The 25,308-nt window shown below is 34.3% G+C and overlaps 1 protein-coding gene across 3 annotated transcripts in view; it reads left to right on the top strand.

Moving 5' to 3' along the window:
- LOC150098264 (spatacsin) overlaps positions 1-25,308 on the top strand; it is an 891,110-nt gene that overhangs the window by 432,314 nt on the left and 433,488 nt on the right. For all 3 annotated transcript variants that reach the window (XM_090406151.1, XM_090406152.1, XM_090406153.1), the window contains exons 18-19: positions 14,621-14,826; positions 20,387-20,492. In XM_090406151.1, coding sequence (XP_090262277.1) covers positions 14,621-14,826; positions 20,387-20,492 — 312 coding nt within the window. The remainder of the gene's footprint in view (positions 1-14,620; positions 14,827-20,386; positions 20,493-25,308) is intronic.

The raw sequence follows: 25,308 nt of genomic DNA, 5'->3' as shown, positions 1-25,308 counted from the left end.
TTTTGAATATTGACTGCAATTTTCGAAATGCTTTCCTCCAAGCATTGCACGTCTTTTAATTTCATCCATGATATTTTGTTCTATTGATTGGTATCTGTTGTACTAAGTATATGTAATGATCTACTTGTTTAATTTCATCATTATTGATTTTTATTATTTCTGGTTGGGCAGAGCTATTTGAACATAACTAGGGTCTTCTTTAGGTTTCTTTTTAGGCCAGCTGTTTTGCTAGCAATTTGGAGTTCATGAATACGAATCTGTAATTCATGCACAGTTGAAGTAAAAACTATGTCATCTGCAAAATGTAAATGGCGTAAATATCTTCCATTTATCTTCAGACCTTTCTCTTCCCACTCAAGAAGTTTGAATATTTCTTCTAGGCATGCTATGAATAATTTTGGAGATGTTATATCACCATGTCTTTTATCTCTCTGTATTTCCACAGTAGTGATGTTTCCATTCAAATGAATTGCTGCTGTTGCATTCGTGTATGCTGATTTGATGATCCTGATGTATGGCTCCTCCACTTTTGGTTTTGTAATGTTTAAGTATTGCATGCACAAGTTTTAAGTGAATCAAAGGCTTTCTCATAGTCAATAAAAACCAAGACATAGTGATAATTGATATTCATTACACCGTTCAATTATCTGCTGTACAATTTGAATATGGTTCGCTGCACTAAAGCCCTTTGAAAGCTTGCCTGTTCTTTTGGTTGTGCTAGGTCTAGCGTTGCACAAAGTCTATGAGTTCAGACTTTTAATTACAAGAGATTAAATTGCAACAACAGAACACTTTGTAAATCACTGATAGGTCGGTTGTTCATCAAGTCACCTTTTTTATGTATCAGAATTAGGGTAGTCTTCTTCCATGTTCTTGGTACATAATTTTTCTTCAGGCATAAAGTAAATAGTTTTTTTAAGAGTTTGTAGGTTATTTCTCCACCAGTTTTTTAGACTTTCAGCTATAACTCCATCCTCACCTGCAGCTTTCCCATTTTGCAAGCTTTGGATGCTCCACACAACTTCTTCTGGTAGAACCTGTGGTACTTCAGCTGTTTCGTAGTTGTCTTCTTCTTCATTTAATTCATAATCCTTATATATAATAGTGAGTAAAATTCTTCAACTCTTTTTGCTATGGCATATCTATTTCTGGTTATGGTCCTATCTTGTAGTTTGACTGCAACCATCTGTTTATTGCTGTTCATCAATTGCTGTTTGGCGTTTTTGAGACTACGGTTGTTTTCGTTTGTTTGTTGTATGAATTTACAATTGAATTTTCTTATTTCTTCTGTGATACATTTTCTGATCATTTTGTACAATTCAGTATATTCAATTTTAATCTGTATGTTAATTGTTTGTTTCATTTCTCTTCATTTCTTAATAAGCTGTTTTGTTTCTTCAGAAATTTTGTCTTGTTTCTGTTCTGTGATACCAACTATTTCAAATGAGCATTGTAAAAGGTTTTGGATAATGATGTCATTACTTTCTGATAGATCAGGATTATCATCTATAATAAGATATTTATATCTATTATTTAGTTCATGTTGGAATATATCTTTTGTAATGTTGAGTTTGTGTACATCTATACTTTGCTTTGATCTCCAAAATATTTTCTTCTTTCTTTTTGGCAGTTTATTGGGATTTTACTGCATACCATACGATGTTTTTCTTATTGCTGAGGATAAAGTCAATTTCACTAGGTTTTCCATTTGGACTTTTCCATGTCAACTTCCTATGTGTTTTTTCTTGAAAAAGGAATTCATGATATACAAGTTTTCTTCTTCTTCTGCAAATTCTATTAACCTTGCTTCTCTATCGTCTCTCATACCATATCCAAAATTTCCCATTGAGCTTTCATCTGAATGTTGTATACCAATTCTAGCATTAAAGTTTCCCATTACAATTCTGAAATGATGTTTTCCTTTATTGTAAAGTTGGGATACACCATGATAGAAGGCTTAAATTTCTTCATCAGTATGCCTTATATTTAGACTTGGATAATCTTAAGAGCGTATCTTTTTGAGATTTGAGAACTATACTTGTTATTCGGTCAGATATGCTGTCAAATTCTATTATGCTGTTCTTCAATTTTTTGTTGATCATGAATCCAACTAATATATATATATATATATTTGTTTGTTTGTTTATGTTCACAACCTTTTCATCTTGCTTAGATTTTTGACTTAGAAGGATGGAAATTTCCATTGTTCACATTATAGTATTTTCTTTTTCAAGACCGTCACTTTCATTCTCGAATAGTTATGAAGAACTGTCTTTTCTATCCTAGCACGCAATTTCACCATTACTTCTCTGTCTGATGTCAAGTTATTTGGTGTTTTCATTAGATATATCCACTGGGACTTAAGATTTGGTTCCTTTTTTCAAACTCTTACTAATTCTCCAAATAATATTTGTGTATGTGTGTCTATGGTTCACACCTGAAAACTTCTAGGCTTTATAATCAAATTCCTGATATGTACAGGATATTATGATAAATAAAGTATTACATGAAAAATTTACATCACTGTTAACTTCTGTCAACAATTTTCATCCAAATTAATGTTACTTTTTTGAACTCCCATACTGTCAGATCTTGAAGTCTTCTCTGTTCTTTTTTTTAACTTCCATCCTGGCATCAAATAAACCTAGTCCTAATTTTTCTTCCTAGAAGACTTTACACATGGATAAGTACCAGAGACAGCTGTAGGAACCAGATTGACTATATAATGATTAAAAAAAATTCCAGAATAACATCCTACAAGCCAAAACATACCCAGGGGCTGATATGGGATCAGACCACAACCTTGTGGTCATTAAAGGAGCAATAAAATTAAAGAATACAATGAAACCTCTAAACATAGAAAAATATGATCTTGGTTCATTTAAAAATCAAGAAATACAAGATAAATTTTTAAAAGAACTGGCACAATTCACTGCTGCTAATGTTCTTGATCCCACCAAGTATCCTTACCCTAAAGATGAGATTGAGGATAGATGGCAGAAATTTAAAGAGGGCATAAAAAGGCAATTCCCAAAGTTGAGAAGAAAATGAGTAAACCCTGGAAATGAAAGAAGAGTGTGGTCAACAAGGGTGTGAGAACAAGGTTTTTTGCCTGGAGGGTGGTGAATGAGTGGAATTCATTGCCTGACTTAGTTGTGAGCTCTTTGTCTGTAAATGAATTCAAGAAGAGATATGATAGATATTGTTTTGCTAGTTTAGGTCTCCCATGATGAGTCTACTGACTCCATGGAGATACCTGTAATAATAATAATAATAATAATAACCCTGGATAAATGACAAGATACTGAAAATGATGGAGGAAAGAAAGAAACACAAAAATTGTTCTGAATACAAGAACTTAAACAAAGAGATCAGGAAAGAATGTAGGATTGCAATGAAGGATCTACCATGAAGATATTCAAGGAAATTAACTTCTAGACAGAAAGCACAAAACCAGAGAACTTCATGAAAAAGTTAGGGAGTTAGCTAGCAAATCTTGCAAAAGGGTACTCTCATTGCATTGAAGATACCAGTGGAAACATCCTAATGGAGAAAGAGACAAAATAAGGGATAGATGTGTAGAGTGTTCAAAGGAACTCTACAATCATAATAGAATAGATAAGCCAATGCAAGAAGATTTGGAGGGGCCTACTATTCTTACCTGGGAAGTAACAAATGCCATTAGGAAACTGAAACCAGGAAAAGCTCCAGGGATGGATGGAATTATGACAGAATATCTAAAGGCTTTAGATGATAAGGCTATAAGATCACTGACTCACATATGTAACAAAATATACGAAACTGGATACCGCCAAAAGATTTTAAGCACTCAACGTTCCTACCAAAACCTAAAAAATTGAAGACCAGCAAATGTGAAGAGTACAGAACAATCAGTCTGATCAGTCAGATAGCAAAAATTATGTTATATATCATCCTTAGAAAGAAATAAACATAAAATAAAAATGGAAATTAATGAAACATGATCTGGTTTCCAGGAAAATAAAGGAACTAGAGAAGGACTCTTCAACATTAGAACTTTTATAGAAAGATATCTGGAGAAGCACAAAGAAGTCTACTTATGTTTTATTGACTACACAAAGGCCTTTGACAATATACAACATAAACAACTAATCAAATGCATGAGAAATTAATGAGTAGATAGTAAAGATACCAGATTACTGATGAATCTGTATTGGGAGCAAACTGCCTCAATAAAAATATCAAGAGAAATATCGGAGGAATTCCCAGTAAAGAATGGTGTTACAAGGCTGTGTTCTTTCTCCTATATTGTTTAACCTCTATACTGAAAATATCTTCCAGCAATTAGAAGAATTTAAAGGAGGCAGGAATATAAACAACTTAAGATATGCAGATGATACAGTACTGCTAGCTGAAAATAAAAAAAGATCTTCAAAACCTACTAGAAGAGACACTAAAGCTAAGTGAAAAAATATGGACTTAATTTCAACTTCAAAAAAAAACCAAAACCATGCTGGTAACAAGAGAAAAAGGGAAAATACCCAATATAAATATTAAGATCAGAGGAAATACTTTAGATCAAGTAGAGAGATATATATATTTGGGCAACTGATTACAGTGAATGGAAAGTGTGATAAGGAAATGTTATGAAGAATAGAAATTGCTAGATCAACCTTCATTTGCATGGAAAACATTCTGACTTCAAGGGAAATTCACACAAAAACAAGAATTAGGCTTTCCAAATGCTACGTATGGTCAATGCTGCTATATGGAGCAGAAACCTGGACAATATCAAAATATTGTGAAAATAAACTAAAAGCATTTGAGATGTGGATCCTTGGAAGAATTCTTAGAGTCCCATGGACTGCCAAAAAAACTAATTTAGAAATATTAGAGATGATTGGAGAAGATGGGACTCTGTTGAAAACCATTAAGAAAAGGAAAACCACCTACCTTGGTCACATACTAAGGCATGAATCCTTACAAAAAACATTTTTAGAAGGAATAATACAAGGAAAAAGAAGAAGTGGAAGACAAAGAACAGATTGGATGGGAAATATTAAGGACTGGAACTTTTTTTTTCCTATGAAGAATGCAAAAGAGAAGCACAGAACCATACATGGTGGAAGCTCATGGTAGTCAACCTCCTGGAAGGAGATGACATCTGACAAGACAAGAATTTTTCTTCTCCCATTCTGTTTAAGTGACCATACCACCTCTTCTCACATGTTCTTGAATTACTTATTTCATATAAGTATTCAGTTAACTTCCTAACATCAGCTTTGCTTATTCTGTTATCTATTTCCATATATTTAATGTGCTAACTTCATGAATTATTATGCCTAAATTGCTGAAATGTTTTACCTACTTTATAGACTCTTCATTCAGAATGCAGTTGATGAAGTTTTTTTTGTGTTCCTACCTATTACCAGACTTCTGGTCTTTTTCCTGTTCATACAAAATTATTACAGCAGTTATTTGATTTATTATTATTAAGAGAAACCTCCAGGGAATCAGGGACTTATCGAGAGAAGCCACACACACCAGCTATTATACTTATTCTTGAATTCATTCACACTGCTTGCGCTCACAGCATCCGATGGCAATCTATGAGAGAAAAATCTAGTCCTCACCCCTTCTTAGCAGCATTCACCTTCCAAGGATGCTCTCTTGCCCTTTCCCCACCCTCCATAAATTGAAAAATTCCATCAACTGAAATCTTGTATGAACCTTTCAGAAGTTTTTAACTCTCGATAATATCAGATAAATATGTAGAGATGTTATAGTAATCATATAAACATTTGGCAAGTTGTAAAAACAGTCAATGAATGCAATAGAATCAGGCTAAGAAACATTTGAGCCAGATCAAAAAGAGACGATTCTGGATTTGACAGTGTAGTTCATATCATAGTAGTTCAACCATGGCATTGTAGTTCATATCATATCTCACAACTGTAGGATCAAAGGAATTATTGTGGCTATATGCGTGGGCTGTTCAATAGGTAATAAGACTAATTTTACTGTGGCAAAACCACTCATCATAATATTAATTTCTGTGGAATAAAGAAATGTTGCTGTCTGTATTAACAAAAGAGGTTGATAGATGGTGTATACGGGCTGATGTGCCAGAGTGTCATGTGACTAAATGCAAGCTTGTTTCGGAGCGCCTACGAGGCACAACCAGTCTTTGAAATGGAAGCGTTATGCGATTAAATTTTGTGTGGGTTTGCAAAAATCGGCATCGGACACTTTTAACATGATACGCAAAGCTTTCCACGATGAAGCAATGTCGAGGGCAAGTGTTTTTCGCTGGCATAAAACTTGAAGGGAAGGAAGGCAAAATGTGGAAGATCTTGAACGTTAGGGAAGACCTTCAGCGTCCATCACAGAGACAATGAACAACACAGCAGCGATTATCATCAAACACATCAAAAGGAAGCGTCCGTTGCTGAAGAATGTCTTCTTATTGCATCACGATAATGCAAGGCCACATATTGCTGGTTGTGTAGTGGACGTTTTGCAGAACAACAACACAGATATCCTACCACACCCTCCATACAGTCCTGATCTCGCACCGTGCGATTTCTGGCTGTTTCCTCAGCTCAAGAAACCACTAAGAGGCCGCCATTTCTAAAGCAACAAAGCATGTGTAAAAGCTGTGGAGGCGGTTTTGAAAGAACTCTCAAAAAACGGACTCTCACATGTGTTTAAGAAGTGGACACAACATTGGGACAAATGCATCGTGTCTCAAAGTAGTTACTTCGAAAAAAACATGTAAATGATGACGATTAAAGGTAATCTGTTTTCTGTATAAATATAGTCTTATTACTTATTGAACAGCCTACGTACTTTGGGTGGTTGTTGCATTTGAAGTTATGTTGGAAATAGCAAGTTAGATTGGAAAGTGTTTGTGCATGTTGTTTATGTCTGTGTTCTAGCCTTGAATTTTGGTGAAGTTAATGAGAATTTTTTTAATGGATTTCTTTTTTTTCTATTATTTTCTGGAGGATTTTTTTTCCCTCTACGATGTATTTATTTGCCTCTCATAGCTGGTATAAAAAAGTGGGAATTAAGGAGAAAGTCCATCTCACAAACCTGTTATCTACACCTTGCAGTCTTGGTCTCCTGGCCATATTGTAGTGTAGTGTGGTCATACTTCTCCTTGTATCTAAGCACAATCTGAATATATGCAACAGCAGGATTATGTACTAGCTGGTTTGGAGACTTATCTATTAAATTGTAAACACATTTGTACTCTTCACTGGAGAAGTTCTGAGTAGTCTCCACAGTTTGTTTGGCATTCCTTTGAAGAAGGCATCTGCCTGTGAAAGGAGGAGGATCAGGATGGGCACAGTAATTGTTAAATCTGCACCAGTTAATTTCTGCATTCTGTTACCTTATTGTTAAACTGTTTGGATTCAATGAGCCAAATTTTTTTTGTAGATGAGCATGGCATAACTGTCTTACTTTCATGTTCAGTTATTAATTGCAGTCTCTCTGTTACTAGCATTATTTACATGCCATGTTGCTGTAGTAACTCTGAAGTAATAAATATTGCATTTAATTTAGGGAATCACTGCCTCTTTGCACCTTCTAATTTTTACTTCCATATTTTGACTTAAAATATGAACTATTTTGTATCGATTTTCACTTATTCCATGAATTTTTGCAGTTCTTATCTTCCTCCTTATCCCCCCAGAGGTCAAATTTTAGGTGATTGCAGTAAAGCTGTCATAATTTCCATCTATAAAAAAGGAGTAAAGCTGAATGTGAGAATTACAGAATAATCTCTACTAGGTGTTCCAGGTAAGATATATGCAAGCATGAAAGGAGGCTGAGAAGACTTGTGGAAGAGAAACTTGGAGAACAACAAGCTGGGTTCTGGCCAAATAGATGTTAAGATCAGATTTTCAGATTTTACAACAAATAGTCAAAAAATCGTGGAGACATAACACGGATTTGTACTTAGTATTGTAGATCTGGAAACAACATAAGACAAGGTGCCCATAGAAAAGATTTTAAACACTCCAGTTATATGGAGCAATACATAGTCTGCATTTAAGTTGTAAGTTCAGATTAAATTAAATGAAATACAGGTAGATGGTTTGAGGTTAAATCTGGTTTGAGATAAGGATGCACATTATCACCATTGTTATTCATAATCTATATGGATCACATTAATCACAAAATAGCATTAAACCTGATATTGAAATCAGAGATAACAAACTTAGCTCTTTCCTTTATGCAGATGATGTCATACTCCAAACAAATCTAGTACAAGTCTGTAGGATTCTCTAACTAAATTGAATTAAAAAGCTTTAAGAAATTTGGCATGAAAATCAGCAATAAAAAGACCAAAGCTATGAAAATAGGCAGGAACATAGAAAACTTCAACTGTATTCTTTATAGACTCTCCATTGAGAATACAGTTGAATTTTTCTATGTTCCTGTATATTAAACAAGGCACAGTTTTTTGTGTTGATGACAAATTAAATTTGAAACTATACAATAGAATAAGCAAAGCTTGTATGATGGAAAGCCAGTTGAATAAATTGATATAGAATAAGAGAGAAATTAACCAAAACACCCAACTAGCAGCATGGAAGACAATATTCAAACCAGTATTAAGTAGTAGATCTGTGAATTTATTTAGAAATAAAGAATTTTATCAATGAATAGAGACCACAAATATGAGAATTAAAAAAAAAAAAAAATCAGGGGCCTGAACAGGTGTCATCAATGGCAGAATCATATTAAAAATGAAGACATTAGGAATGAACTTAACATTGTTGTTAGTTATCATAATCAATTACTCTGTAGGCTGCGCCATTGTTATTTTTTATTACTTTATATTCCCTCTTTTTTATATATATATAGTATATTATTAACTATTTAATCTACCGGCTGTGCCTTTGTTAATAATTATACTATATACTTATGAGATGAAATATTATATAAATTTCTTTTACTAACAATTATTTTTATTTTTGACTCCGAGTGTCCCTATATGTTATTATATTTGCACAAAGAGTTCACTCCAATTGGTGCAATGACTTTAACTCACTCTTTCAGAATCCAGCTAATCATTGACTCAATACCAAGTACAAAATAAACACATTTAATAAAATTAAAACAATATATATACACTTCTAGTAATAATACATAACTATAATTACAGATTATATGGATCCAAGGCCTTATTTAAAAATATAAACTTACTCTTAAGACTAAACACTTTTTCTTTCACAATCACAAAAAAATGTTCATAGTCTTTTTCTCTTTCTGTTAAGGCTCTTTTCCAGAAGTTACAAGGCTCTGTACTTCATTTTCAGGATCCTTTTCATCAATCAATATAACACACATAAAGTCTTCTTGAATATATCCTGTTTTCCTTTTAGTAGTAATACTCATCAGATCAGGCACCTTTAATACCTAAAAATCTTCTTAATCAATATATTTTCTAAACTTTCACTTTCAGGCATCCTTAATACCTATAGAACTTCCTTATCAATATTTTCTCTAAGAAAAACATTCACTTTAGAATGTAAGCAACAAGTTCTCATTTCATTCACAATACTAAATTGACAGTCTTAACTTATTTCACCATAAAAACTTACAGTTTCAAGATTTCCTTTTATTCATTACTTATTTCTCCTTGAAACCTATATTTCCACTATTCCCTTTTCGGAATACACTATAAAATATCTTCCGACTGCCACACACAAAAAAATATCAAGTTTCTTCTAACTTGAATATTTACCGGCCAAAACTTACAGTTTCAAGATTTCCTTTTTATTCTTTACTTATTCCTGCTTGAAACCTATTATTTTCACCATTCCCTTTTCGGAATACATTATGAAATTTCTTTTGACTGCCGCACACAAAAAATCAAGTTCCTTCCAACTTGAATATTCCTCGGCAAGTGTTCTAAAAAACTTCCGAATGCACTCTTCTTTACAACTGTAACTTGGATACGCAACGCTTTCCTTGTCAGCTGTCAATCACACATCAAGTTCTCTCCTGGAGCATGCGCACTTCACAAAAGTTAGAAACTACGCACTGCAATAAAATGGCTGACTCGCTGTATCCATCAGCGCTAAAGAAAGTCTTTCACAAACACAAAATTCAACATTTTAAAATACAACAAACTTTCTTATTAGTAACACAAATAATCAGTTTAGTAAGTACTTCAATATTTTTACTTCTTTACATGTTACTTCTAACATAATATTTTCATAACGAGCACATCACAAGTGCAGACACTGCGTGTATGAAAACAAAAACTAACAAGCATAATTAATACGTAAAAATATTCAGAATTTTTAATATGATTATTTTTACATTGTCATATTCAAGACTGTACGAGCAGGTTAATGTAAGGTAGTATTGTCACTTAAACAGAATGGGAGAGGAAAGGTTAGCAAAAAGGGTGTTTGAAGAAAAAGAAACCAGAAAAAGATTATACACTTTTTCAAAATTATCACTAAGTACCTCAACTATTTGATTTGCTACTGTTACTTCCCTACCATCAACACTTTGTAAAGTCATCCTTTCGTAGTTATTCCTCCTTTTACTTGCCACATATTGAAAGAACTCCTTAGGATTTCTTTTGGACTCACCATCTAGCTTCCTCTCATAATTAGCTTTGGCCTTCCTTACCATACAGGTCATCCTCCTTGTCTGTTGTGCCTTGTACTGCTCATGGGTATGATCACCTTTTTCTTTTCTCCACAACCTTTTCTTTATCTGCAACTCCTGCTTAATAATAATATTCATCCATCTTACTCCTGTTGATTTCTCCTCCTAATTGAGTATACAGTCTGATACTGTTTTCTTTAAATAGCATTTGACAATCTCCTACACACCATCAACATCTCTCCCCTTTCAAATTCTCATGCTATAGCACTGCTAAAAGCTGACTTTTCAGCTTGTCATAATCACTAGCCTTGTGATTATTCCACATAACCCCTTCTTAACAGAAAATTCAGCACTTCTTACAGTCTCGTTTTCCCCAAGTGGAGACAGTGTGACTAAGTTGGTTATTGATATGTTCTCCAATTCTATGACCAGATCTAATGCTTTTGAACCTCTTGTCCCTTCCTTCCTTGTGACATTCTTTCTCCCAGTCTATGTTCCTATAGATAAAATCCCCCATAATAATTGCTTGCCCTTCACTCGTCATGCAAATTTCCAATGCATACGATCTGCATTCTCCCTAAATACTAAATTCTCCCTAAAAACTCACACTAAATAGCCTCAAATGAACTGTCCTCTGCATACCTGTCATCTTGAGGCACTTCTACTCTTTTTGGCTTCAACTCTTCGTCTGTCATTAGCAAAACCCCTACCCCATTCTGTCCTCTCTGAAAATACTGCATCCCATACGTTCTATCCCTATAACTATATCATTCTTAGTCAACCATGTCTCACTAATTCTTATAATTTTTGGCCAAATTATACTAACTGAAATTGTGAGGACAACACACTGAATTCTGGGAATGATGTGGAGGATACTGACTTGTAGAAGTAAGGATATTCTGGTTCCATTGTATAAGACCTTGATTAGGCCACGCATATGGACTACTATGCACAGAATTCAACACCTGGTTTTCAAAAAGATGAAGTGATATTGAAAAAGGTCCAGAGGCTATTAACTAAGGTAGTTTCTGATATCAGGAATGTTGAATATGAAGAAAAGTTGAAAAAATTCAAGTTACAGAGTCTAGTGGATAGGAAGAAGAGAGGTGATATGATACAGATGTACATACTGGTAAGGGATTGCTATACAATTAACGCGGAAGAGATTTTTCATAGAATGATTAGGGGATCGGGAAAGAACAAGAGGTCATTCCTGGAAGCTGTATGAGGAAGGTGTGAACACAGGAGTGCGAAGCTGGTTTTTTGCATGGAGATTTGTGAATGACTGTAATGCATTACCCGAGAGTGGGGTGTCTGCAGAGAATTTGAATGTGTTTTAGACACATTTGTATGATGAACTCTGTGTTTGACATAGGGACCTCCAAGATGAGTCTTTTATTCCATGGGATCTTAGGATAATAATAATAATAATAATTACTAATGCCAAAAATTCTTCACACTTATGGCATTAATATACATATAAACTGCAATACTTCCTTCCTCCCAGTAGTGTATCTGCCTTTCATATGATTTTCTTTTTGCTCTCGAGTTGGTGCAGTTTTTCTCTTTATTCCTTAATTTATGGAAACCAATGTATAGCAGTAATATATCATCATCCATTTTCAATCCACTTCTGAATGATGTCATTTCTAAGATTAATCCAAAACTGTCTGTCCATGGCTCTCCATTCCCATATCACTCCTGCAAATCTGATCATAGCATCAGTCTACCATGATTTATGTCGTCGGCAGTTTTCCTCTCATGGAATTCAATCTAGTATGTCTTTTGTCCATCATTGATCTTGTCTTCACACACTGTGCCCATCTCATTGCCACTTCAGATGTTTCACTCTTCCTGTGATGTCAGAGACTTTGGTTTGTTTTCTTATCCATGTAGTCCCTTTGTGATCCAGTCTTGTGATACCAAACATACTTCTTTCCATACTAAATTGTGTTGCTCTTAATTTTTGAATCTCTTTTGCATTTAGTGTCCATGTTTCACAGCCATATGTCAATATAGGAAGAATACATCGGTTAAAAACTTTTTATAATCAGGCATAAATGTAGTTGACTTTTGAATATTGACTGCAATTTTCGAAATGCTTTCCTCCAAGCATTGCATGTCTTTTAATTTCATCCATGATATTTTGTTCCATTGATTGATATCTGTTGTACTAAGTATATGTAATGATCTACTTGTTTAATTTCATCATTATTGATTTTTATTATTTCTGGTTGGGCTAGCTATTTGAACATAACTAGGGTCTTCTTTAGGTTTATCTTTAGGCCAGCTGTTTTGCTAGCAATTTGGAGTTCATGAATACGAATCTGTAATTCATGCTCAGTTGAAGTAAAGATAACTATGTCATCTGCAAAACATAAATGTCTTAAATATCTTCCATTTATCTTCAGCCTTTTCTCTTCCCTAGAAGTTATTCAAACACAAGAAGTTTGAATATTTCTTCTAGGCATGCTGTGAATAATTTTGGAGATATTATGTCACCATGTCTTCTATCTCTCTGTATTTCCACAATAGAGATGTTTCCATTCAAATGAATTACTGCTGTTGCATTCGTGTATGCTGATTTGATGGTCCTGATGTATGGCTCCTCCACTTTTGGTTTTGTAATGGTCAAGTATTGCATGCACAAGTTTTAAGTGAATCAAAGGCTTTCTCATAGTCAATAAAAACCAAGACATAGTGGTAATTGATATTCATTACACCGTTCAATAATCTGCTGTACAACTTGAATATGGTTCACTGTACTAAACCCTCTTCGAAAGCTTGCCTGGTTCTTTTGGTTGTGCTAGGTCTAGCATTGCACAATGCCTATGAGTTAAGACTCTTAATTGCAAGAGATTAAAATTAAGTGACAAAACGCTTTACAAAGTGTTTTGTCAACACTTTGTAAATCGCTGATAGTAGACTGATATGTCGATAGTTCGTCAAGTCACCTTTTTATGTATCAGAATTAGGGTATTCTTCTTCCATGTTCTTGGTACATAATTTTTCTTCAGGCATAAAGTAAATAGTTTTTTTAAGAGTTTGTAGATTATAGATTATTTCTGCACCAGTTTTTAGAAGTTCAGCTATAACTCCATCCTCACCTGCAGCTTTCCCATTTTGCAAGCTTTGGATGTTCCACATGATGGAGTTATAGCTGAACTTCTAAAAACTGGTGCAGAAATAATCTACAAACTCTTAAAAAAACTTTACTTTACTTTATGCTTGAAGAAAAATGATGTACGAAGAACATGGAAGAAGACTACCCTAATTCTGAATCATAAAAAGGTGACTTGACGAAATTAGCTATAACTGCATCCTCACCTGCAGCTTTCCCATTTTGCAAGCTTTGGATGTTCCACATAACTTCTTCTGGTAGAATCTGTGGTACCTCAGCTGTTTCGTAGTTGTCTTCTTCTTCTTCTTCATTTAATTCATCATCCTGATATAATACTGAGTAAAAATTTTGCAATTCTTTTTGCTGTAGCATATCTATTTCTGGTTATGGTCCCATCTTGTAGTTTGACTACAACCATCTATTTATTGCTAATGTTTGTGTGTATAAAATCTTTTGTATCTTTATGCTGATTTTAAGCTTCACAACTAAATATAAGTATGTGTATTGGGGGTCTGTACTTGCTGTATTATTGTTTGTAAAAGAGTTGAAAAAACTATGGTTAGAAACTTTTTGTTCAAAGAAACTATGTTTGATCGGCAGATTAGCAGAGTTTAACTAAACAGAATTCTCATTTTCTTTCTTATTTTACATGTGGTGGGAAAAGCTTATACACATTTTTCTGAGATGTTTTTCCCATTTCTCATTATTTAACTTGCAAGCATATAGTATTAGAAAGCAAACCTATGGAGACTAAAAAAAAAAAGAAAATTGCCAATTAGGTGACCTCTGCCATGCCTGTAAACAAATGGGTCAGTAACAGTAAACAGTTTTAACTGCTAAAGCATTTTGCATAGTAATTTAAAAATATGTATACTTTTGCAGGACTAAAGCTGTTTGCAAAGAAGTGGTGTCACTAGCACTCAGTCACTATATCAATAAGAAAGTTACTTCAGCTTGTGTATTATTTATGGAAATGGTTGGCCAAGATTCCCTTCATCTTCGTTTGTTACTTTTAATCTCTTTCACCATCCATGATGCAACCTGCAAGAACACAGATTACAATCAGTATACAGTTATTCCAGAATTAGGTGAGTTGTTTCAAACATTTTTCTATGTAAGAATATTACTTTTATTTTCATTTGCCTCCCCCTGTTTTTTTCCCAACTACACACACACACACACACACACACACTAGTATATATATATATATTGTAATGTTTCATACAAAGTACTTTATAAATAATAATGCCATCTGACTTATTCTTGCAATAGAGACAGCATTGGAAAATGAAACAGCAAAAATTCTCTGGGACTTTAGAATACAAACTGATCGACATTTGGAACACAATAGACCTGACATCACAATTATCAAATATTGACAGTTTGGATTATTGATATTGCAGTACCCTGTGATATCAACATTAACAACAAAGAACTGGAAAAAATTACTAAATATCGAGATCTGGCAATCGAAGTTGGCCGACTGTGGCTTAAACACACCAAAGACATTCCAATAGTTATCGGTGGACTTGGTGCAATTTCAAAGAAGCTATCCAACTATTTACAGCAATTAAACATCAACGAAGTGATCCCATATAAACTGCAAAAAACAGCATTACTTAGAATGGTCCATATTTTACGATGCTGACAGACTATTCATAGATTCTTGGACAGAATCTGAATTGCTCTGTATCACCAGTCAAATTGTTGTTTAAATGATATCTTGTTTTGATTGTGTATCAGTTATGTGAATAAAGTAATAATAATAATAATCCTTACAGGACCCTTAAAGCCCATGATCTGTCTGGGTTGGCTTTCATAATCATAATTTTAGGATAAGATGGTTAGTCTTCTGCCTAAATATGTATTCTTGTATGTAAACTGTGTATGTTTTTCCTGGTCGGTTGCCTGGTTATGGATATTGTTAATGTTTTTGTTATGTTAATGTTGTTATAGATGTCCATTGAACTATGAACATTCGTTATTATTGTCATATGAGACCAGCTAACTCACCTTCACTTGAAAAGTGCTGATAATAAGATTCTTCCTATCTTAGGTAGGATTCAAACCTTAATCTCTCTAGTCATAGGGCTGCATTGAAATTGTGCTGTGGACATTCTGTAAGTTTTGTTAGTTGGTTGCATTCACAAATTAAATGGTCTTAAAAACAGTTTTTATTGCCAAAATGATGTGCAGTGAAGAACCATAGGAAAAAGCCTTACCCAAGTCCCATTACAAGAATACTGTTTTGAACTGTTTTGATGAAGGTTCATTCCATAACAAATGAATTTACTAGCAGATGGCATTATAATCAAAACTCCAAGTTTTGTCATTATTATTGCACTGTTAACTCTATGAAGCCCAAAGACTAAACAGAAGAGACCCTGGTTCACATAGTGTCTGTTGTATCTCTGAATGAATGCACCGACTATGCTCACATAAAATTTGAGCAATCCATTCCAGTTATTCACCACTCTCTAAATTAAAAATCTAATCCCCACACCCTTGTTAATGACACCATTACTCAATCCTGTAAAACCCATTCAGTAACTTAAATATTTGTCACATTCCTGAATTGGAAAATAGCCTATGCATGTATATATGAAGGAGATATGTGGAAAAACATTTGAAGCAGTAGAGACTTGGTTATGAAATTAGTTTTGACAGTCTGATAATGCAGTTAACATAAACTGCCAAATATAATTAAACCCCCTCTTTATTGGTTATCAGTGCATCTGCAACCTTGCAGATGCACTGATAACCAATGAAGCAGATGTTGGCTGATAACCAATAAAGAATATAATTTCTTGGCATTCTTTAATTTAATTTATAAACAAGTAGAAATACTTTCAACAACTAGTTCTTATACAGAGTATTTTAATAATAAGGTTTAATGGCTTTTTGTATATGGGAAATATGACTTCTTCATTACTTTAACCTTGGTATTACTCCTGGGTCTGGCTCCTGCTTATGGGATCCTGTCAGTAACGGGAAGAGAATTATGATTTTTTTAATTAATAAATTAAAATACCAGTTATGGAAAGTTAAGAAGAAACCTGGATTTGAAAACCAGCAATATAACATACAAATGCTTTACAATATTATATTGTGGCAATTTTAATGTTCAGTCAGATGATTTTTGTATTTAGAAAGAAGCTTTCTAGGATATATCAAATTTTAGGCTAGGTAGTATAGACCACCTACATTATGCAGTATTCACCAGGGGGAGATAAAATTCTGTCCATTTTTACTGTGAGAAGTTTTTTAAATGGTTCCATCTTCTTAGTTCAGTGTGATCTTATAGTCAGTTGCAGGGATGACTGGGAGAGCAATCCCAGGCAGAGAAGCCTAACTCTCCTTCTTCTTAACACACTTAAACAACCAACACCCCAGAATCAAGTTCACCCTGGAAAAAGAGGAAACAACAGCTTCCCTTTCCTAGACACACTAGTCACCTGCCAGCCTGATGGAACCTTGGTTTTCTCAGTTTATAGACAGGGCCAGCCATCTCAGGGGTGCAGTGGGTGCAATGCACCCAGGCCCCACGATCGAGTGGGCACAGTCGGTACACATTTGCAGAAACGTATTATATTTCAAATGTGTTTTTTTTTTTGTTTTCCTGTGCCAAAATCATTTGCAGGTAAGAGGTTTTACAATGCTTTTATTTTGAATCCTTTAATTTTTACCTTTGAAAAATATTTTAGGGCCCCCAAAGGTTTCTTGCACCCGAGCCCCTTTATAGAGAAGGCTGGCCCTGTTTATAGAAAACTCACCCATACAGGCAAATACATTCACAAACAATCCCCCCCCACACACACAACAACATGGAGTTATTAAGACACTATACAACAGGGCTAAAGTAATCTGTTCAAATGACAATGCCTTAACCACTGAACAAAATCGCATCCTCAACACTTTCTCAGCCAAAAGCTAACCTTCCCCCCCCCCCCCCCCCAAATGAAAAAAATATTGAAACCAGTAAACCACAACCCTCCACCCTTCACAACACGGATTACTTTAAATCCATCACCATTCCCTACATCCGAGGCACCTCGAAAAAATTACCAAAATCCTGAATAAACATGACCTGACCTTTTGTTACAGACCGTATAGAAAATTGGCATCCCTTATCCGTTCGACTAAAGACCAGCCACTTCCCCTAGACCTATCTGGTGTATACCCGGTCCCTTGCAGCTGTAAGCTGTCCTACTTTGGCCAAACAGGCAGGACAGCAAATATCAGAATTTCAGAACACAAAGATTACATCCGGTTTCAACAGTATAGCCACTCTTGTCTTGCAGAACATGCTCTGGATACAGTGGAAGAAAGCCACAATAATACACCATAGCAAGTTCAAATTTGAAAGCCTTTTCATGGAATCAGCCTAAGCCCTAAGAAACATGCCAACCTCAACAAATTTGGTTGCATGAGACTGCCCCAAATTTGGGAGACGTACATCAGGAGACCTTCAGCCCAACGGACAAGAATACCTACATAGCCCGCTAGGGGACACCATTAGGACTTTTAGGAGAAACAATAGCTTCCTCACTTCGTCCTCATTTACTGTGTGTAGTGCCTGTGTGCACGTGTCTTTAATTTAAGTTCCTTTGAAGATGGCAACGTAATGTTGCCGAAATATTGGAAATATATATTAAAGTTTAATTGAATTTAGATTCTAGTGTACATTGTGAATTTCTTAAGTTAGTTAATAATCATGTGTAACCAACGTATAAGCCTTTCTATGAGAATCACTAGTATTTTCACAGACAATCACAAACATCCATGCCCATGTCGGGATTCCAACTCGCAGCCTTTTGGCTTGAAAGCGGATGCACTACACACTCGGCCAAACAGGCCGGCAATATATATATATATATATATATATATTACTTTAAATACACATATCACCTAAATGAGATTTAAAAGAAAGAAAGAAAAAGATAATACAGATAGTTCCCACCTTTACAAATTAATTGGTTCCTGGTGATCATTTGTAAAGCTGGAGTTTATTTACCTTAGAAATAATGCTATAAGCGAGAGTTACATTCGTCAGAAGAAATATTGTGAATAAAATATAAAATGAATATTAAATGATTAAAAAAGACTTTACTGGCCAAAGATGTACATATTTAAAAAATAACATAAGAAAAAATTTTTAATTTTTTCTTATGTTATTTTTTTGAAATTATTAAATGAAAAAAAGATTCTTTGAAAAAAAAAAAAATTAGCTCATTTCTATATCACGGGTGAATCCGCAGCCATCGAGGTAGTAGGAGATATATTAGGTAGCTTTGGTGCACTTTTTTAAAAAAAAAAAAGGCCTCAAGTGTCATCTGTTTTGGTGACTTTCACTTCTTTTCGTTTAACACGGCTCGATAGCAATCAGAAGTGTTATTCATTTCGTGGGAAAATTTACTAAATCGTTCAAAGTCTGAATCTTGTGATTCAAAGATTACTTGAACTTTTTTTAAGAAGTTTAAATGCTGCTTCTAGGCCTTTTAAAGTGAAAAACTGAGTTTGAGTTTCATATTCATTATGTTCTTTGTCTTTTTCTTCTGGATAAGATTTTGCAGCTTCACTATCGGCGCTTGCAACTTCATCTTCTACTTTAATATTATGCAAACCAGTTAGCTTTTTTATACCAATTGAACCACCTGCTACTTGCAGCAAAAGTCTCTTTGCAGTCATCCCCTTTTTGGTGTTTCAGCATTTTAAAAATGGCTAATGCTTTAGTACAAATTGTATTAGGCATGTTTAATCGTTGAATTTGGTTGCTTATCCAAGTACTTAACAGTTTTTCCATAAGAGGAATTATGCTGCCTGTTTCTTTATTATGCAACCATGTAGACTGCATAGATGGCACATTTTTTACTTCTTTCGAGTATTTTTCTTTATCCTTTAAAATGGCGCAAACTGTAGAAGCGGAAACAGAAAATTTCTAAGAGAGCTTTAACAGTGCTACCCTCTTGATGCTGTTGCTTCTTTTTGACATTGTTGGAAAAGTGAAAGGATTAAAGTTAAAAAGAAAACAAAATAAAAAACCAGATGTAAATGAAGAAAATTGTGAATAACACACTTGCCTCGCCAAGGCTCGTGAGTGACAGAGGCTTGTTCTAATTATTACGTCATTACATATTGTGTAATTCCCCATGCACACCTCTAATTGCCTTCGCTGCGCACAATTTAAAATAAAAATTCCAGTCCAAAAAATTCTTAAAGATAAAAATTCGTAAAACGGGAATTCATAAAGCAAGAACTGCTTGTACTGGTAAATTTTTATTATTATTATTACATGACACCTCCAGGGAGTCCAAAGACTCATCGAGGGAGGGCACCTACTCCACAGCCATCCATCTCCACCACTCAATCCACCAACTACAACTACTTTCATCGTCTACACCAACGCCATCTACCGCCGACCACAACCCCTCTAGTATTTTCACAAACAACCACAACACATGCATTCCCACGGCGGGATTTGAACCCGCAGCCTTTTGGCTGAAGAGTGGATACGCTAATCACTCGGCCAACCAGGCTTTTGTCATATTGATCTTGCAAAATGTGTGATAAGTGCAATAAATATGAATTAATATAATATTCTTTCTCCGGTTTGTGTTCATTTATGAAGCATTAACTTTTTTTTTTCAGTTGTTTTATTGGAACAAAGTCAAAATTGTACAGATTCTGCCAAGCATCTGATGTTTTTATTAGAATCATGCATAATTAAAGAAAGACTCACCAGCATTTATGATTGGTAAGTTTTCTTCTTTTATTTATGCAAAAGTGATACATTTCATGTGTAACTTTCTTTTTAGGCAATTCTTATTAATATGTGTTGACTAATTTTGATGGTAATATATCAGAATACAGAAAGATGAGTAAATAATTATTTACTCATCTTTCTGTATTATTGCCAGATGTATCTTTTATGTTCACTGGTATGGATGTCCACATTTCTTCCTGTTTGACCATAGTAAGCTTGATCACACGAGCAGGGTACTTCGTAGACTCATGGATGTGATAAAGAAGAGATGCTGTCCTTGGGTGAATGGATGAGAGTTGCTAATTTGACACACGGTCTGAATACAGTGCATAGTTGATGTTTATTGAGACCTGTAGATATCAAATTCAGACCGTCTGTCAAATTAGCAACTCTCATCCATTCACCCAAAGACAGTTTCTCTCTTTTATCACATCCAGGAGTCTATTAAGTGCCCTGCTCATGTGATCAAGCTTACTATGCTCAAACAGGAAGAACTGTGGACATCTGCATCAGTGAACATAAAAGATACATATGGCACTATCATTATGGTAAGTTAGGCCTAGCAGATCATGCTTTGAATATCCCTGAACACAGGATCAACTGGAAAAAAACAAAAGTACTGCACAGAAACTTTTACAAATCATTGAGATTGTTCTTAGAAGCAACAGAAGCCCTGAAACATAATCTGAATTTTAATAAATATGGCTGTATAAATTTCTCTAAGATTTTGGAGACAGTCATCTTAAGACATAACTAGTACCTGCTTTCTCTCTCTCTCTCTCTCTCCGTGTTTTTTTTTTCTTTATGTAGAGGGCACCTAATTAGGACTTTAGTCTTTGTGTTGTTGCTACAGTTTTTCAAACTAGTCCAGTTATTACACCATGTTGTTGTAGTTTTGCATACTATGACAAACTGTGTTTTGTGCTCTGAAGATGCTGGTTATAACAGCAGCGAAATATCAGCAATAAATCAATAAATAATTATTTACTTATCTTTCTGTGTTCTGATATATTACCATCAAAATTAGTCAGCATATACGACAGACATGTATGCCTTTCTACACGTTTGAGGATTCTTATTAATATGCCTATGATAGAGTGCATTTGAAGGCACTTTAGGTTACAAGATACACTGTTAGCATTTCATTAGGTTGCAACATATGTACAGCTGTTCACCACTTGACTAATTAAGAATGAGGTATAGTTAACCAAGGTTTGCACCCCTTGAGATCTTCTATATGTTTATTCTGTGAATAAAAGTATGCTTTAAAAATAAGATAGGATTTTTGTATATTATATAGTATTCACAAAGATACAATGAATTATCAAGTCATCTTTAAAACTGGATCATAAAAGTCTTTACTCGAATATAACTCATCCTCACATATATCTTGCATCACTTTTACTTTACAAAAAGAAATTAAAAAGTTTAACATATACCTCACACACGAAAAAAGTTTAAAACTTCAAGAAATAGATAGTGAATGCTATGTCAGTTTCAAATATTTTGGAATTCGGTTGTAGAGAATCTGCATTTCAGCTCGGCAATTGTCAGCTTGCTTTTATTTTGTTGAGTTGCATGATCATTTGTTAATAACGCACCAATCATATGCACATCTTCATAGCTGCGCTATCTCTACTGGCCTATGTCTCTTTCGCACTCTGCTTTCACTTCTCATTAGTCATTTGTGAAGGATTGTTTATAATATATCTGAAGTCTTGTAAATCAGTGCTTCCCAAACTTCTGGATGTCAGGGCCCCCTTTGCAAAAATTAAAATATTTCATGGCCCCCCTCGAAAAAAATCGTAATAGAGATATATTATTATTATATTTATTGTATTTATATTCAATACAAAACATACACAGCGAATATTGCAAAAATCAAATGCATATATTACATTTTTTGCCTCTTACCGTTTGGTCTGAAGACGATGCGGGCTGTTCTGGTAAAATATGAAATATTGTTTTTTTTTTGAGTCTGTTTCTGCTTCTTCTGATTGTTCGCGGGATTTTATTTTTATTTTTTATCAACCACTTATCCATCTCAGGGTTATATTTTTTAACATAGAATAGATAAAATAATATCACCACTTACCAATACTGGCACACCACAGACTGATAACATGAAATTAGTGAATATTACCTGAATACGGGAATCCCCGGACCAGGAACATTTTTCATTTTTGTGACTTTTCTCCTTTTACGGTAATTAAGCCTAACGCGAAACAGACATAAACATGTCTGTTTATTAAAACGTGCATATGATTGGTGCGGTATTAACAAAAGATCGCGCAATCGAAAGATAAAAGCATAGCTGATAATTGAGTTGAAATGCTAACTCTCTTCAACCGAATTCCATATGTGAAACTGCCATAACATTCATTATATATATATATATATTACTTAGTTTTAACACTTTTACAAATTTTAATACGTTCGGTTGAATTTTATTACTGCCTTGGGAAATCGAACTCGCATACATCTAATTAATAACAATAGTTTTTAGGTAGATACTATGTTTTCCCATGCAACATATGGTTTTGTTTCAGTCTATACAGCATAGTTTCTGTATGAGGGGACATGTGATTCATTCACTAGTGGTTTTTATCCCATTTGTTTCTAATTGCACTATTTGTTGAGAAATATATTACACAGACTCCTCATACCTTATTCACTGGCATAATAAAAGTATACTTATTTTTATTGCCTCTGCAGTATAGTGGCTCTTAGGGAGGGCGTGTTGTTTACCACTGCAAGCGAGTTACTATATCCCCACATGAACTTGTTTAAGCTTTTTTTCATGTGTGAAGTATATGCGAAACTTTTATTGGTAACAGAAAACTAGCTCGGATGACAGTGATAATATAAACGAGTTTTGATATGTATATAAAGTCAATATCAACAGTCCCTGATTACGAACGCATTATGAAAGGGACAGAAAGATTTGGAACTTCCCTGGAGAACATTCGAAGTAAATACAATTAACCACTGCTTTGAAATGAAACATATGAATAAGCAATATTTACTAATATTCGTTAAGCGCCGAAATATGCAGGAAGCAAAGTTTGTGAACCAACACCAATGTGTGAATTTTTCCATTAAAATATAAAAAATAACAAAAAAGAAATAATAAAAGTTAAATACGTTTCTTTTAAAATAAAAAAAAATATACTTAGTCTTAAAACATTTGAAATTTGTTTTCATTATTTCACGGCTCCCCTCAACAAAACCTACGGCCCCCAAGGGGGCCACGGCCCACAGTTTGGGAAGCGCTGTTGTAAATTACTGTTAATTTTTGCTTGTAATATGGAGAAACATTCAAATTACAGTTTTGGTTTTAAACTCAAAGATCATGTGATTCCAAAATGATAAAAGGACAATCAATAATGAAACTGTTGTTTTAATTTAATTAAAGAAGCATTGTTCCTAAAGATTCAACTTTATATATCTCATGCTGAAGGTGAGCTACTGATCATGTAAATAACATCGATAATGAATACATCATCATCAAATTCCTGCCATGTACCCTCACGGGGTGTACAGGATATGATAGTACTACATGAAAAAAATTACATCATTACTAACTTCCTATCTACAGTTTTCCTCCAAATCAATCTGTTACTTGTCAAGACTCCAACATTATCAGATCTTATATTTCTATCGTCTAAGTCACTTTGTACCATTACAATCCACCTATATCTTGGTCTTCATCTGGGTCGTTTTGCTGCCCACCTGGCAGAGATCACTCGTTTTGCTATCTTTCCTTTACCATTCTGTTTAAGTGACCATACCACCTGAGATTAGCTCTGCTAACGCATTCCTGGATGCTGACAATGTCAAGTTCTTTCCTAATATCCTCGTTTTTAATATGATATTGCCATTGATACCATCTGTTCACGCCTATAATCTTTCTCAGGACTCTCATATCTGTGGTCTCTAGTCTTTGGTCAGGAGTTTTACTTCTGACCCAGCTCTCAGATCCATAAGTTAAAACTGGTTTAAACACTGTCTTGTATACAGCTAATTTAGTGTTCTCACTAATTTCTCTCTTATTCCATATGAATTTATTCAATTGACTTCCCACCATACCAGCTTTGCTGATTCTGTTGTCTATTTCTATATTTAATTTACCATCTTCATTAAAAATCATGCCTAAATAGCTGAAATGTTTTACTTGTTCCACAGGTTCTCCATTCACAACACAGTTGTCATTTTCAATGATTCTGCCTATTTTCATTGTCTTTGTCTTTTTATTGCTGGCCTTCATACCATATCTATTGCAACAGCTATTTAATTTAGTCAGAGAATCTTGTAGACTTGTAGCGGATTTATTTAGAAGTATAACATCATCCGCATAAAGCAAAGAGTTGACATTAACATCTCCAATTTCGATATCATTTTTAATAGCACTTTCCTTCATAATGTGATCCATATAGATAATGAATAACAGAGGGGATAATGTACATCCTTGTCTCACACCAGATTTAACATTAAACCATCTTCCTGTACTTCCTTCAATTCTAAATGCTGACTTATAACTCAAATAAAGACTAAGTATTGCTTGATATAATGCTCCATTGACACCATATAACTGCAGTGTATTGAATAGCTTCTCTCTTGGCACCTTGTCATATGCCTTCTCCAAATCGACTAAACTTAAATACAGATCTTTGTTATATTCCCATGCTTTCTCGACTATTTGTCGTAAAGTGAAGATCTGATCCTGACAGCCTCTATTTGGCCTGAATCCAACTTGTTCTTTACCAAGCTTTTCTTCCACAATTCTTCTCAACCATTTCTCAAGTAT

Source organism: Typopeltis vanoorti, chromosome 16, assembly GCF_054136105.1.
Source record: "Typopeltis vanoorti isolate ZY-2024b chromosome 16, IOZ_Tvanoo_1.0, whole genome shotgun sequence".
NCBI lineage: Eukaryota > Metazoa > Arthropoda > Arachnida > Uropygi > Thelyphonidae > Typopeltis > Typopeltis vanoorti.
Note: the sequence above shows the minus strand (reverse complement) of the source record. Positions and strands in the feature narration are given on the sequence as shown.